The sequence below is a fragment of the Girardinichthys multiradiatus genome, chromosome 19 (genome assembly GCF_021462225.1).
Source record: "Girardinichthys multiradiatus isolate DD_20200921_A chromosome 19, DD_fGirMul_XY1, whole genome shotgun sequence".
Classification (NCBI taxonomy): Eukaryota; Metazoa; Chordata; class Actinopteri; order Cyprinodontiformes; family Goodeidae; genus Girardinichthys; species Girardinichthys multiradiatus.
This window is the reverse complement of record NC_061811.1, coordinates 23,503,313-23,519,390: the sequence shown is the minus strand read 5'-3', so window position 1 is coordinate 23,519,390 and position 16,078 is coordinate 23,503,313. Positions and strand designations below refer to the sequence as shown.

At 37.4% G+C, this 16,078-nt stretch overlaps 1 protein-coding gene across 1 annotated transcript in view; it reads right to left on the bottom strand.

Moving 5' to 3' along the window:
* Positions 1 to 223: 223 nt before the first annotated feature.
* aqr (aquarius intron-binding spliceosomal factor) overlaps positions 224 to 16,078 on the bottom strand; it is a 78,011-nt gene continuing 62,156 nt past the window's right edge. The window contains exons 33-36 of the mRNA XM_047346213.1: positions 8,974 to 9,059; positions 3,770 to 3,944; positions 1,945 to 2,049; positions 224 to 676 (exon numbers count right to left, since the gene is read on the bottom strand). Of these exons, the coding sequence (XP_047202169.1) occupies positions 422 to 676; positions 1,945 to 2,049; positions 3,770 to 3,944; positions 8,974 to 9,059 (621 nt within the window). The 3' untranslated portion in view covers positions 224 to 421. The remainder of the gene's footprint in view (positions 677 to 1,944; positions 2,050 to 3,769; positions 3,945 to 8,973; positions 9,060 to 16,078) is intronic.

Genomic DNA, 16,078 nt, shown 5'->3' with positions numbered 1-16,078 from the left:
CAAATGCAGCTTAGTAGCAACCTGTATTGCTGGTATGGGTTGAACCAGTCACAGCAGAGTTAATCTTACCATGAATGGATGGATGTATCATGTCAAAGAGGTTATCTAATAGAGTGAGAGTGCGATGATGATTATGTTTGGAGACAAAGTGCATTATCAGCTTTGGCAGCTGCATATAAGGAAACATGCCGCTTCCTTAAATAAAAAGATTTCCTTAAATAAAAAGATTTCAGTTTTTCTTTTTTAATAAAGTACCAATGGCTACAAAAGATCATCTGCTGTTAAAAAAAAAAAAGAAAATAGGAACACATCAAAAGGATCTCCATTAAGCAGTAAACAGATTCAGTATCAATGACATCACTTTTTAAAAAAAAATGGAGAATACAGTTTCTCCCCGTGTAGTAGTCCAATAAAGGATCCTCTACTGCTCTTGCTCCTCCTCTTCTTCACTGTCGCTGTCTCTGCCTGGATGCTCTGGCATCTTAGCGTGGTCAACTGCATCCTGGCCCCCCTCTTCCTTGGCGTTCTCCGTGTTTGGCTCGGAGCTTGCCTCTCCTGGGTTTTCCTGCTCCATGGGAGTTTCTGGCTGTGGTTCCTCTGAGCTACCCCGCGCTGGATCGACTGCAGCGTCTTTCTGGGTTTCTTCTGGAGGCGGAGCCAGTTTTTGCTGTTGCTGCTGAGAAAACCAAAGAAACAAAAGAAATATATTTCCAAATTATTTTTGGCAATATAAAGAAAAATATTTATCAGAATTAGAAAAAAATCTCATGAAGCAGTTTAATAATATTTTCTTTTACAGATTTTATATTGGAGATAATGTCTGAACTTCACTTATTTTAGAAATAAGCGTAAATGCTATTTAATTGTTGAAAAGAGGTGTTATTGGCACTCAGGATGCTCTAACAGGTATACAAAATACGATGTCGGAGAGCTTCATGGATTTACAAAAAATATACCTCAGTAGGGTTATCTAAATTATCAAAATGTTTAAAAATGTATGTGAATGCTTTAAGAAACATACGTTTGTAAGGCTAAAGGTGTAAAGTTATAATGGTCTCTGTTTTTTATTATTTTGAACAGTTTTGGTCAAATATTTTTCGTTTTATTTAGAAAATGACATTAAATGTATGATTCATGTACATTTGAGGTTTGCTGAAGACACTTGACTTGTGGAACATTCTCTAAATGCACAATTACATTATTACATTGACCTGTTTTGGCTCCTACCTTATATTTTGGAGCTTAAAAGTAATAAAGCAACAGATGTCATGCAAAAGTAGTAGCATCACTTTTTCACAGTTAGTCATGTCGCAACCACAAACGTCATTGTATTTTATTGTGATTTCATGATAGGCCAACACAAATTAGTGCATCATTGTGAAATGCAGAGAAAGTGACACATACCTTTTAGACCTTTTTACAAATAATCAGAAAATTGTTGCATGCATTTGTATTCAGCCCCTCTGACTCAATTTTCTTTTTTTAGAACCACCTTTGGCACAAATTCCAGCTAAAAAACATTTTGGAGTATGTATGTACCAGCATTGCACATCTACACACTGACATTTCTCCCCATTGTTCTTTGCAAACATGCCTAATCTCATTAAAATTTGATGGAATGTGTCTGTGAACCGAAGGTTTGAAGTCTTACACAACACTTTGACTGAGCCATTGTTACACACAAATATGCTATGATCTAAACCACAGGTGTTAAACATCAGTTCGGGAGGGATGGTTTCCTGCATGACTTAGGTTATTAGTGGGACTTCACAGAAGTAAACAGCACGCTGTAGAAGTATTTGATTCAGTTGGGTTGGACCAGGGACATATCTAAAAGTTGCAGGAAACCTGCCCTTGAAGACTGGAATTTGACGTCCCAGTTCTAGCCCTGGCTGTATGTTCGGCCAGAGATCTGTCTTTGTATGTTCAATAAAATGTGTTTACCTGTCTGTACTTCTGGGAGGTCTGCATCATGTGCATGTACATGTTGTACACAAAGTTTGTCATCTCTGGCATGTCCTTAATGATTTGATCAGGCTTCTCATCTCTCTAAAGGGGAAAAAAAAGACAATTTCATGATCCAGAATAGTAATGACAGAAATAAAAGTCTAAAGCTTTCTCACTCTTGTTAAGAGATCATTCACGAAGGCACCACTGGAGGTTCCATGGATTTACAACAAAATCAGTCAGGAAATTACATTTTATGCCTGAACACAAATGTTCCTTCCAGCTTCCACTTCTCACAGGCTAATGAAACCAAGTGCAGAATGCAGAGTCAGTAATTCATCAACATTAGTATGCAGACCATCTCTTGCAGCCTAAACTGCAGAGTGAGACGATCAGAATATTTTATCTGATGATAGATCTTTGCTTCGTTAACAGAGAAGATGCTCACTGAAATACTGCTGGCATCATGTCAAAGTTAATAAGTCAGGACACCTTAGAACTACAACTTAAATGTTTTTGGATTCTCTGTCGGGAAAAACTTAAAACATATTGCTTCACTAATATGAAGGGTACCTTGAAAAACAAACTTCTCCCTCACAGATTTTTTCTGTATTTGTTTTTTTGTCACAATTAACTGTTTCAGATCACAGATTCAATTTTAATTTCAGATAAAAATAACCAGAGTAAATACAAAAGGCAATTTTCAAATGATTTCAGCTATTAAACAAAAAAGCTATCCAACCAACCTGGCTCTGTGTGGAAGAAGCTGCCATTAAGCATTTGATCACCATTCAGGGTATTTTTATTCTTTCTTTGCTTACAGTGCTTGAGATGTTCTTGGTTCTTTGAGGCCTACTGGATGAGTCGTCAGTGTGTTCTTAGAGTAATTTTGGTAGGCTGGCCAGCACTGGGAAGGTTCACCACTGTTTCATGCACTCTTGGTTTATATATAATATTATTGCAGCTCCCTGTTGTTCCAAATACTTAGACATTATTTTGGAACTTTTTCCAGACTAATAGATGTCAGTGATTTCAGTTCTCATCAGTTCTTGAATGTCTCCAGTTCGGAGCAGTAAGTGTATTAAGAAATGAACGTCAGCTCGATAAATCACAGTTAATTCATGATTTAATAAAGACGACAATTAGTTGTTCCCATCTGACCAGGTTGGTTTAAATTGCTTTTTTCCCTTTAATAAGTGAAATTCTGGTAAAACTGATTTATGTATCTGTAAGATGTGAATACACTGTTATACCACTGTATGTAAATACTCATACAAACAATTTAGTCAGAGTAAATTACTTGTGATCCTTCTTGTCGTAGGTGTCAGACAGAATTTGCATGTGCGTGTTAGCAGCAAAGGTTTACCAACCGTAGATGGACGGGCAAAGCAGGGGCCGCATGTGTGTGCCCAAAAGAGCTGTCCCTCATGGGGATGAACACTCGAGAGTCAGAGAGAGTGTCAGGGACTGTGGGGTATTTTAGACTGCCCTGTTGCCACAGCCAGTGAGATGCAGTGACCAGACAACAGCCGTGTCATGCTGGCCTGGTCCAAGGTTTTATCATCGGATCTTTGGGGGTTAATTATAGCCAGGCTTGTGTTTCCCATACTCACTAAAGGCCCCTACAGACTGCTGTTAACAGATTAGTCTCTATGTGTAAAACAGCAGTAAGTACCAAGTGGAATAAGATGGAGAAATTATGTAAGGAAGAAGGGACTGACATGGACCTTAGAGTGTTTGCTTGACACATGATAAAGAAGGTAAACACAATATGAGGGTAAAATTTATCCAGAGTCTAGAAGATGCATGTAGGTGTACGTACAGGCTGTTCCTGGCTGTAGTACTCGTGTGGTCTGATGTGCAGCTGCAGCGGTCTGGCAGTGAGTTGCTTGAAGGCAGGAGTCAGCTCGAAGCAGTTCTCAAACAGTGACACCCGGGCAAAGATGTACAGACCCAATCTGGCTCTTGACATGGCTACCACAAGACGCCTCACATCCCTGTGGAGGGAGGAGTAAAAAAAAAAAAAAAAACAGCTGAGAATTGATTTGACAAGAAGGAGAAACATTTTTCAAAGAGACAGGGGTGGGAGGGGAAGGAAACTGTGAAATTCCCAGATCATGTGTAGGGACAAAAACAAAAACCTACATCGGGGTTAAGGAATACAGTAAAGATGGAAAAGAAATAGGCAGTGTAGCGTGGGAGGAGGGAAGGTTTAAGGTAAGATAAGATAAGCAGGACTAGGTGAGTGGGACAAATTTAGAAGCTGAAAGAAAAATAAAGGAATGGGAGGCAAGAGGGAAGATAACCAGAGGAGAGAAAGAGGCAGAAGTGGGAGAGCAGAGTAAGGGGCAGATTTAGGTTACTTTTTCTTGCCATCTGAGGGAATTAAGAGATTAGGAGGGACAGAGGATACATTTCTCTAGTAAGAGAAAAAAATCTTGTTTTAACAGTCAACACGTTTATGTACTCTGCTGTCTAAGAATCCAAAATAAAATCTAAATACAGCCCCCTGGAAAAGTATTACCATATCTGTTTTAAATGTATATTATATTGAGTCTCTGTAACATAGATGACGACCAACTGAGATTTTTCTTTTACCAGTACTAATGTTTAAAATTCAGTGCGGCTTCTTGCACATATTTTAGATCAAAACTGCCTATTTATTTTCACCTGTTATCAGAATTTGGCTAATTTCTTTCATGAAACCTGGGCTAAAGTGAGCAGGTTAAAGAAATTTTTAAAATGGCTACAAATAAATCTTTTTTTGTCATGGGATACTTGTTCTGAAGTACATAGTTTCTCTGCTTCCTGCAGCTCTCAGACCCAAAGCTGGTCAGAAACTACTGCTAAGTCGACTACATCTAACAAACTGAAGGCTTTGCTATGAAACTGAAGGTCAGGCTGTTTTTCTGCTAAAATTGACACAGTAAATATAAATGGGTCTGATAAATAAGAATAAGAAGACTTGAAGCCTTCACTGGTAGCAAACACATTGCCCCAATACCCCTAAAAAAAATCCCCATGAAGATGTGATTGGATGATGCACATTTCAGACCGACAATGTCTCAATTTCTACATGCCAGGTGGATGTATTTAATTTGGCAACTGGCGATTTAAAGTATTTTTTCCATGTTGTACTCAGTCTAATTAATGTTTGTATAACTCCAATTAATAAGAAATACAAATTTGATCAGTAATCTGTCCAATTTCCTAAGAGTCAGCTAAGAACACATGGGTACAAGCATCACAATTTGTGAAAATCACTGTTAATACAAGTTGGTCAGAGGCTGAGATTTAATTTAATTACATGTAAAATTTGAGTTTTTTATGAATATTTATCTCCACCATCAATGAAAATACTTAACTACCAATAAAACAAACTGATAAAGGGATATGAAGAGGTTTGTGTGTGTACACGTGTGTATGAAATGAATGGATGATTCGGTGAATATAAACCTGGAGCTGCTCCTGTCTTTTCCCACTAAAGTGCAACTGTGTATTGCATTAAACTCGAATAAATAGTGGTCGCAACATAAAACATATGAGAATGTTTAAGGGATATCAATACTGTACCAAAGCACTATATCATCTATAAAAAATATGCAAAACACATTTTTCTAAAGCAAAGACAGAAAGCCTTGAATGTGAACACACAATGAGCCAAAAGTTAAGCTGCACAAAATCTATATTCCACCTACTCTACTGTATTCTACCTTAATGTCGAATGCAATGCACATCACACAATTTCAAGCAGAAATAGTAGACAATGGTTTTGATTTTCAGTCGCTGAAGAACATGCCAGGTTGATAAATGATATAACTCATAGTTATGATGGAGCGTTTACAAAAACAAGGACTGTTTTTGTATGTATGGAAATGCAGCCTAAAGTGTGGAATAAGGAATCCACCTGAATAACTCAGCAGATTAAGAGAAATAATCCTTTCAATGTGCATGATGAGTTTCATGAATATACAAAAAGGGGAAAAGGGGGCTTATGGGAGCTGCTGTGTAGAGTACAGAAATTTAACAGTGCAAACCAGCCTAGCGTAGACATTATTCCAAAAATGAATGCATAGTTCGGAAAAGAAGTAAACAGCTAGAAGCTGGAAAAATAAAGGATCATATGAAAAAGAAGGAGCCTGTACCAATGAGGACAGAGCTGTGGAAGACATGCACCAGCGTGGTAGCCTGTAGACGTGGCAGTGCTGAGAGCTGCCTTCCTGGGCTATGCTGTGACATGACGGAGCACGTGGACGAGTAGCTACCCTTTGTGTGTCCATGTGTGTTCCCAGAACTGTTGGTGTGTGTGCGTGCCCTGTGTGCTTCCCTGTCAAAGTGTGTGATCTTGTATGCGAGCGTGCCAGTGTGTATCAGCAGGAAGGATTCTTCTGTCAAAGCCAGGGTCAGCTCATCATATGGTCAGCTGTATGCCTTGTGGTTGCCATGGCAGCAGATTGCCAGGAGGAGAGATGCGGGATCAGAGAAGAGGAAGAGGAGCACGACTTGTAAGGGTGAAGTCACCGGTAGACCACAGTGATCCCATTATGTCTCTATGAGTGAACCATTAAGAGGTATCTGTGTCCCTAACATGAATGAATCGCAAGCTAAAGTCGTGTAAAAAAGCACAGTAAGCTAATTTGTTGTATTTTTATTGCTGTCATTAAAGGACTGTGGGAGAGTTCCATTTAAATATGTTTCAGGGAATAATAAATAAGAATATCTGTGAAAAAAGCACTTTAAGCTTTAAACATTAAAGCATTAGACAACATTTTTATCAGTTGTCCTGTTCTTCTCTTACAGGTTTCTTAAAACAGCATGTGCTTGGAGACCACATTGAAATGTTGGACAAGAGGTGAGATATGATGAGGTGATAAAGCACTAGTGATAAAAAGTGGTGGAAGAAGACACGACCTCTGTATCAGTTTGGATAAAAAAAATATGTGATTATGAATTCTCAAACCTAAATCAACACAAGAATCATTTAAATTAAAACAAATTGAGGCAGTAAAAACGTGCTCCCCAGTTTCTGTCATTTTCAAAAGGGAGGGTCAAAGCTGAGTTGCGTCTGCCTCCTTCACAAATTTGTTTCTTAATAGAGCTCCAAAGACGAGCCCGTCTTTAAGCTGCCTCTGACGGTTCATAAATCACCAATCAAGGTCATGTCCTGCACACATCTGAGCTTTCATAAATAAAGCTGGCTCGGAAGAACCACACAAAAGGTGGAAAAAATTTGTACAGGACATCTTCGGTTCCAAAATCAGGTTATCATGCCATAACAATCTCATACCAACCCATATCTAGAGTATAAATACCATGGTACCATGGGTATTTACATAAAAACTCAGTCAACAGACATGCTGCTTTGAGCTTGCTAAATGTAGTTTTAAAACACCCTAAAAATGAGTGGTGGGTGGTATTTACAACAGCTTACCCCAGACATGTCTGGGCACTGTCCTCCAACCACTCCTGAGCTGCACAAAGTCCAAAGATCTGTTCTATCATGGCACACCTAAGCGGGCCAGTCCAACGTGTGCTAGTAGCAGAGACTTGATGCACATCAAATGTCCCACCATGGCGGCCCCAGTTTGCTTTTACATCAAATTATGTGCTTATGTGACCCATTTAGACTCGTTTATCTTGTGAACAGCATTCAGATCACATTTGTTGTGAATTGTGGCTATGTAAATAAACCAAACTGAATTGAGTCTGTGACAAAGATTAGATGGGACTATTTGGCAATGGTTAGTTGATTAGGAAAGATTAAAAGTTTGGTTGATAGCTGAATCATTTTATGGGGCCCTATGGTCTGACCGCTGTGGGAAAAGGGGTAATAACATGCAAGTTGTTATTTGGGTGAAGATGAGTTTATTATTGCCAGAACAGTCCACATTATGTTGAGGGTAATCACTAATAGTATGAAGCTGGCTGAAAACATGCTTTTGAGGACTTTGGTGTTCAGTTCTGTCAGAAATCATCATCAAGGAGAGTAGAGACCACAGGACCGCAGCAAGCCCATCCACTGACCAATTAGAAACACTTTGAATGTGTGTAAGGCAGTAAAATGTATGAGACAGGATCAGATGGATGAGCGATGAGGGGAGCATGCACTGCCAAAAAGATAAACTACACTTAATGTCCGCTGCATCGAGTCATTTCCTTATCTGTGAGATAAAAAAAAAAGGCCTCTGAAGTGTCTTGTTTTTGCCACCTAAAAAGGTCCAAGATGAGGGCTGGTGGGCAGAGAGAGACTCTGTATTTAGCTCTAAAAGGAGTGGCTTGATATTTGCACTGGAGTACCAATTTGTTGGCTGTCCAATACTGCGATAAAACTGTGAGCTGTGCAATTCCTACAGCAGCTAATGCATATCAGAGCGAGTAGCCAACATAGCTGACTGAAGTGCAGTGGATGAGTTCGGCCTCAGCTCCCTGATAATAAACCATGTGGCATCTAAAGTGTAAGGAGCTCATTGAGATTTCATGGCATCAGAAAGGCCACTGGACCACACATTAGTGGAATAAGGAATGAAGGAAAAATGAGTCAGGAGCAAAAAAGAGAGGGCCTAAGTCTACGAAGAGGGGGATGTCAGGGTTGGACGGTAATGGGACATTCAGGGTTCTAGACACAATTTTCATACTTTTATTTTAGATTCAAAGTTAATATTTTTAGCTGTTTTTGCTAGTTTTCAAGTATAAACACAGAGGTTTTAAATATATTTACTACAGATGTCTCTATAGTGGTTACGGTTTAAATATAGATGGATGGCTGGACGGACGGACGGGCAGACAGACAGTTTAAAAGGATAAAACGTACAAAAACGTTGGGATAGGGGCAAGAAAAGTCTGAAAATCTAGATATTTTTTCATACTATTAACATATAAATAAATAAACAAATAAACATTAAAAGACAAAAAGCATTACAAAAAATAATAGTTGCAATTGCAAAGGTAATATTATAATAAAAGAGCTACTGAGTTTTTCCTTGTATCAGGTACATTATTCTGCTAGGCATGCACTGAAATAATCACCTTAGGTGTCCTACAGCCTTGGTGCGGACCAGCGAGAGGATGATGTAGTCGTTCTGCTGACCTTGGAACCTGTCCACTGTTGTAACCTGCACACATACAAGCACATTTTTAATATTCAACAAACTGATGCACATCTGCATAGATATGAAAGACTTGCGAACCAAGCTTCAGCAGTTAAGATGCTTTGCAAAGTAAGCAAGTGTTTGCATTTCAGCCAGGTGGAAGGATTTTCCTGAAAAGTTCAGAAATATGAGCGAGTCTACTTTTCCTCTTAACTTCCTCTTTTTCCTTTTTCTTTCTTTATTTTTGAGAAGAAAGCGATAAGAAGCTGTCGTCCTCTTGTTGGGTTGTTATCGCTGAGGGCCACATGGGCAGCCAAAAGAGTTAATGCGGCTTAAAGGGCATTTGCTATCACTAGCTTCTTAGCGGGGCCTCCTGAGAACCAGATCCAAGGTAGTAGGGGGGTATGCGGTTAGCCTCAATCAGAGGTTATTTTCAGAGGAGAGAAAATGCTTGAGGAGTGCTTCTCTGTGATACTTTTCACTTTATTTCACACTGCTGGTAACTGTGCTAACATCCACACTTGAAGAACACAACTGTCTCTGTGCTATTAGTCTTAAGTGGTCGACTCACCCGTTCTCTTGCTACCAGTACCAACATTATTCAATACATATAACATACTGAATTGTGTTTTTTAATGAAAGCTTAAAGGTAGGAGGCCTGTGTTTATAAAATATCAATTGCATGCAGCAGCTATTGAAGTATAGAAATTAAACTTTGTACATGAGGTGAAAATGAAGCAATCCCATTGCTTTTTCAGAAAACTGTTGGTGCAGACTGGAGCTCAACTAATTTCTTGCTGGGTGTTATATGTAATTATAAATGAATGCACATTTCTGGTGCTCTGCTGTGCTCACAAATGAAAAATATCGTGTTTGGAATCGGCCTGAAAATACACATATTATAAGCAAATAACATTTCTTTACAGGTCTAAGGCATCAATAAATGTTTTATATCCTTTGTTTAAAGTTGATCAAACACCCAGACAAAGGTTAGGGACATATATAACAGATTATCCATTTATGCATATATTGTCCGTAGAAAGAAAACTGGAGGCAGCAGCAAACTGGAAACTGATATCAGCAAGCAGGATCAATTTCTTATACAGATGATATGGCTCACCACCCAAGGCGCCATACTGTCAGTAGGTGGCTCAGAAAAATGATCTGTTAGTTTTGCCATAAACAGGTTTTCACTTGCTTATCAGCATCTCTCTAAAATGTACAATATGTAGACTGGTCAAACCTGATCTGGATTGAAGAAAGTTTTTTTTAAAAGACCTTTTAAAATGTCAGAAGCTTTTATTACATTTCTGAAAACGCAAAAATACATTTTCAATGCTTCTTTTTGCATTTGGACCATCTTAGATTGACACAGGTGTAAATATACATACACAATTGACTCCAGATAATGAAAAACACTATATAAAAAGACAACTTACTTATTCTCACTGTCTGACTTAGCCCAAAATCACACTAAACATTTTCTGTTTTAGGTAATTAACAATTATACACCAGTACCAATTATGTATGTATTGGGGTGGCAGGATCATTTTGTTGGGGTGTTTGCTACAGTATAGACTTGTACACTTCACAAAGTGGATGGCATCAAAGTTAGGTGGAAGGTTTAGTCTGAGACTCATGTCATACCAAGTTAAATGTCTTTTTACAGTTTGTAAATATCTGGTATTAACTGTGTATTGCAGATGGGTCAAACCTGGACTGAGCATTTTTTTCATACACATTCTTTAAAAGCAAGTTTTGAAATATAAACGCTCTTATTTTCATCACTCCAGGAACCATTAATTTGTAGGTATATTCTGAATGAGCTAATGACCCTACACAATCCATAGTTTTTTATACTCAACCTTCTAGATAGTTCTGGTGGCTTTGATGATATTCTGATCATTGAATCATTTATCTTAATCACAGCTGTTGGGATTTATTATCCTACAAATATTAAAACAAACCATGATTGTTTTTCATTCAGCACTTTGAAAGCATCTGAAGTATAAACTGCCTTTCAAAATGAATAACAAAAGATTTTTCCAATCTGGAATCAGCAGAAATTCAGAGTAAATTCAGATTTTTAAAAGCACAGCTTGTTATATATATATTTTTTTACTCTATTGGAAAAAATACGTTTTAAAAATGTCTTTTTTTTATTGTGATTAAAGTCGTCAAGAGGTAAAATAAAAACTACATTTATTAATTTTCTGTAAGTAACTAAAAAACAAAGGTACTAAAATATTAAACAATGGTAAAGAATGCATGTAATCTGAATAACAAATACCGGTATGTAAAAAACCTTTAGGAATTTTGATGATCACATTTTGGAAACTGTATTATTGAATTAAGTCAAGAAATTTATTTTTCTCACTCAACTTACATACAATTCAACATTACAAGTGAGCTATGGACTTAATAACCTTTCAAAATAAAAACAATAGAAAAAATGTCCTAATGCTTAGTTTCCTTACACAATGTTAACAGGATGAACGCCTAAACCAATTATTAATAAGCTGAAAACAAAGACAGAATACACAAAACAGGTCATGTTATTCAGAAACATTACTGTATAGAGCACATCACTTTAGAGAAGCAATATAGAAAGAGGTTAGTGTGTCCTCTATAGATCCTCACATTACAACAGATCAATAGGCCTCCATCAAGACACTGCAGAGTCCAGGACTGGATACCTCAACATAAGAGAGTCATGTTGGATAAATCATGATGTGGCTGCAGCTTCCTCCAGTCTCATGATGCAAAGTTTCTGGGAACTCTCACAGAACATCCCATCTTAGATTAAAAATAATCTGCTGAGAGTGTGTGTGTGTGTGTAAAAAAGAATGAAGGTTGGGGCTAATGAGGTATTTATTTATGTCCTCCTGATGTGTATGTCGAACAGGTGCAAACCCACAGGCAAGAATATGTTGTTTTTGAAGCGCATGAGAAACCGTGGGTTGTTTGTTTATGCCAAACATCCATTGTATATTTGCGTGCGTTTGTACACATTAGACGTGAGAGGCTTTTGACAGGTAGTTATTCTTGGCCCACAGACATGGAGGCCTATATCGACAATCTCCCTAAGGTGCAGCTTTTTGCATGCCGTTTAGTTATTGATGAGAAATCTTCCAGGGAGAGAATTGCAGAGGTCATGTCAATGTGACACACACACATGTCCGTGGACATGCAGGGGCACGCAGAAGATACTGTGAGTCACACAAACACACCTACTTACAGGGGATCATTTTCTTCCATCTTGTCTTTCTCCTCATTGTCAGAACAAGAATGACAAGTTGTCTTTCAGCTAATGGATAACCTCGGATTGTTGCCCCTTTTTTTGGTTATTCTATCCATTCTGCTCTGTAGCATTCATTGTAATCACTGCCTGGAATGTGCAGATATAGTGAGTTAAATTTTTTAACTATTCCCAATGCATGCAGAGAGACCGAGACAGAACTGGTAGTATGTATGTTTTTTGTGTGTGCTCATGGTAACTTATTTATGACTTATGACAACCAAAAAGAACAAAAACAGAATGAGGGAAAGGTGTTAGAAATTTTTCTCTGACTATTTCATACTATTTAGTAAGTTTTATTTATGTTATTACATTCACTCTGTCTCTCTAGTAATATTGGGTTCAATTCAATTCAGTTTATGTATATAGCGCCAATTCACAACACATGTTGTCTCAAGGCACTTCACAAAGTCAGGTACATACATTCCAATTAATCCTAACCATTGAACAGTGCAGTCAGATTCAGTTATTTATTCAAATTGGATAAAAAGTTTTTCTATCTAAGGAAACCCAGAACTTAAGTAGAAACACTATTTCTCGACCATCCATATATGTAAGAAAACTAAACACAGCGAGTTACTATCAAATATTTCTTAAAATGGGTATAAAGCGAATGATGCATCAGAGTGCTGTGCCCGACTTCCAATCTACAGTTTTTGTAAAACGTTGACCTGACGATACAGATTTTAGCAAATTCCGATTTCTCTTCAAGAACTTGAACTACGAGCATTTAAAAATTTTTTTTTGAGCCCTCCTATGTCCTCCTTTTTTGTTATATTAGGAGCAGAAGCAGTGTTTTGCTGTGTAACAAAGACAAAATGACAGCAGAGCTCACATTTAAAACTGGCTTTAAAATCATCTGTTAGCAATAAGTGCATTTAGCATTATTTTAAATACTGTCTGATTTATTTACCTAATGAATGTCGATCCTTACCTCTAATGAGATTTCTAAAGGGCTGTGAACATTTCCTGATATGGAGCGTTGTAAGACAGACAGGAAAAAACAGAGCTACTTTGCAGTACTCCACTCAGCCTTCCTGTTGTCTCCTTTAAGTGTTGCTCTCTCAAACTGAATGAACCACAGTCATGACTAGACTCGTCATGACATTTGTTTTTCTTGCTAATAGCTTCAAACATCTCTGTGCTCATTTGAAACACCTCAAGGATTTTGAAAAAAGCTAACCTTGATTCTTGCTCACTCAGTACCATCATCCACACTGAAGAGTCTTGTTGTCAACATGACCAGAAGGCACACTGGTCGGGTAAAAAAATGAGCAGAAAATCGCCCAGTTCTGATCAACAACTGATTTGTTTTGGTGCATCTCTAAATAATATTTGAGAATAGAAGCCCAAATGAAAATTGTCAACAAAATATAATGGAGTAAAGAACCAACATTGTTAAAATGCAAGCATGATTGTATTATGTCTATAGGAACTGCCTTTATTGACATTCGGACAAAAATGTAAACTAGTGCGTCTTATTTGGAGATTTCGAATAAGGCTAAGTGGCATTCCCCATTCTACCGGGTCAAATTAAAGCCATCAGAGTAAAGTAATCAGGCTGTTGACATTTGCTTGGTTTTAGCCATTGTGACACATTGTCAGACACACCGCAGACCCGCTGCTCAGCGCCTGACCTTTCAGCCGCTCAGCATTTTTCCCATACGAGATCCTCCTCTTTTTCATCAAGCTCCCTCTCTGGCCACTTTTCATTTCAGCAGATCTAGCAGCTTGTCACTCCTGTCACTGGGTATGCACTCTGACTAAGGATGTCAGCACTTTGACTGATCCTTTGTTTTAGCATTGCAAGAAATCTTACATGGCTACGCACAATTTCAGAATCACTGTCAGAACAGGAAAGATACTTTAAGAGAAAACAAGGAGGTATAGTTGCACGCATTTAGACAATAGGAAATGGAAGTAAACACTTTTACCCTGCAGGCACCATTAATTAGCCCTCAAACCGATACTATAAATGACTCAGTGGGATCCACTTCCACTGAGCCCTTTTCAAATTTTAAAAAGCAGTAAAGACGCTGCTTGAGGTTTAGAGTGACAGTTAAGCCCAACATTATTCATACAATTTAGACCCAAGTAATCATTTAATTTTACTTACATATTTATTCTGACTGAAAGTATTATTATTGTTTTGGAATCGCCTTGCGTCTAGCTGCTAAAGATTGGGGTGACGGCAACAAGACCTTCCACTGTGAGCTCACCACAAAAAGATAAATGTCTAAAATACCTGTGGAAACATGCTTAAAGATTATCAGACAATTTGTATCAAAAAATAATAATTAATAAACTTTTTTTCTTAAACTGATATGTTTCAACATATTATTTTATTATCTTTTTGGGGATACCTGTTCCATTTCCGAATCAGAAAAAAGTGTTGGTTTCTCCAAGTTTCAGGAGATTGGACCTTTTAAGACATTTTTAAAAGAATATTAAGATTTTAAATTATATTAACTACAAAAATAACAATTATAAAGTAAATATTAAAGTTAAAGCCGTGTTTGGTCACCGCAATCAATATTGTAGCCGATATTAATCAGTTCACACCAGTATTTTTAGGGAACACTTATTTTTTTAGGGATTAGTTTTTGTTTAACTCAACTTTTTCAAAAAAAACTTACAACTGTTTTCCTCCTGTGGGTGAATTCTGTGTCTGTGAACCGCTTGGACCTTATGGACAAGTACACACCCTAATTCATACTATTCTTGCCTCAGATGACCAACAATGTTCTACTCAGAGATATACAATTTCCATTAAAGCTGCTTGGGCTTTGTTTGTATTTGATTTTGTTGTATGCAATAAAATATAGAATATAGAATATGATTCTAAATATATTTTTAGAGGATAGACGTTTCAATTAATTAAACAAAAAACTAGGCAATAACTTATTTTAAAAAACAATCATTACTGGGAACCCAAGTAAAATTTAAGCCCTAGTGCGGAAACACAGGGTGCATTTCAGACTTAACATTGAGATGGTTAGTTCTAAAAACCTTTTAACGGCCATATGAAAACAATGCTAATTTTGACCTTTAAAAAGACATTTGAATTTGAATTGACAAAACAAATAAGAATTATGATAATCTGAATGATTAATGGTTTTCTCCTCTCTCCACAATTAAAGACCACAAAATATGCAGCATGTATAAACTAGAACAATTTATAGCCTACAGAACCTCTGTTACTATGGTTTAAAGCCTATTAAAATAACTGCCTATTGCAATTTTTAGACCATTGTTCCAATGCTGGCTATCATTCAGTGTGAAAATCCTAACAGCTAGGGAGCAAAGAATGATGGGTAGAGCAAAACAACAACAAGAAATCATAACCTTAGGCTACAGCTTAAAACTACTTAACAGTACAAACAGAACATGAGTGGGAAAACTCTGCCAGCAAGCTTCTGACTTAAGTAAAAAGGAGAAAACATGAGTGTTAAGGATTAACATGGGCTAGATGAAGATATCCCAAGAATATCAGATGAAAATAGCCAACAATTCACATTCCTGCACCAACACTTACTTAGTCAACTGGTTAAAGGAAGGACTCTGGTTTATTTTGTCTTATGACCTGCAGTTGTTCCCAGAGTCTCATGATCTGATGTAGCTGAATAAGAAAACCTTTCTTAAACAAAATTACATTTGTTGATGACTCACACTTTTTGCCACAGACGAGAAGCATAATTAATTTTAATCTTAATGCTGTATGTCACACATCAAAACTGAAAGGCAG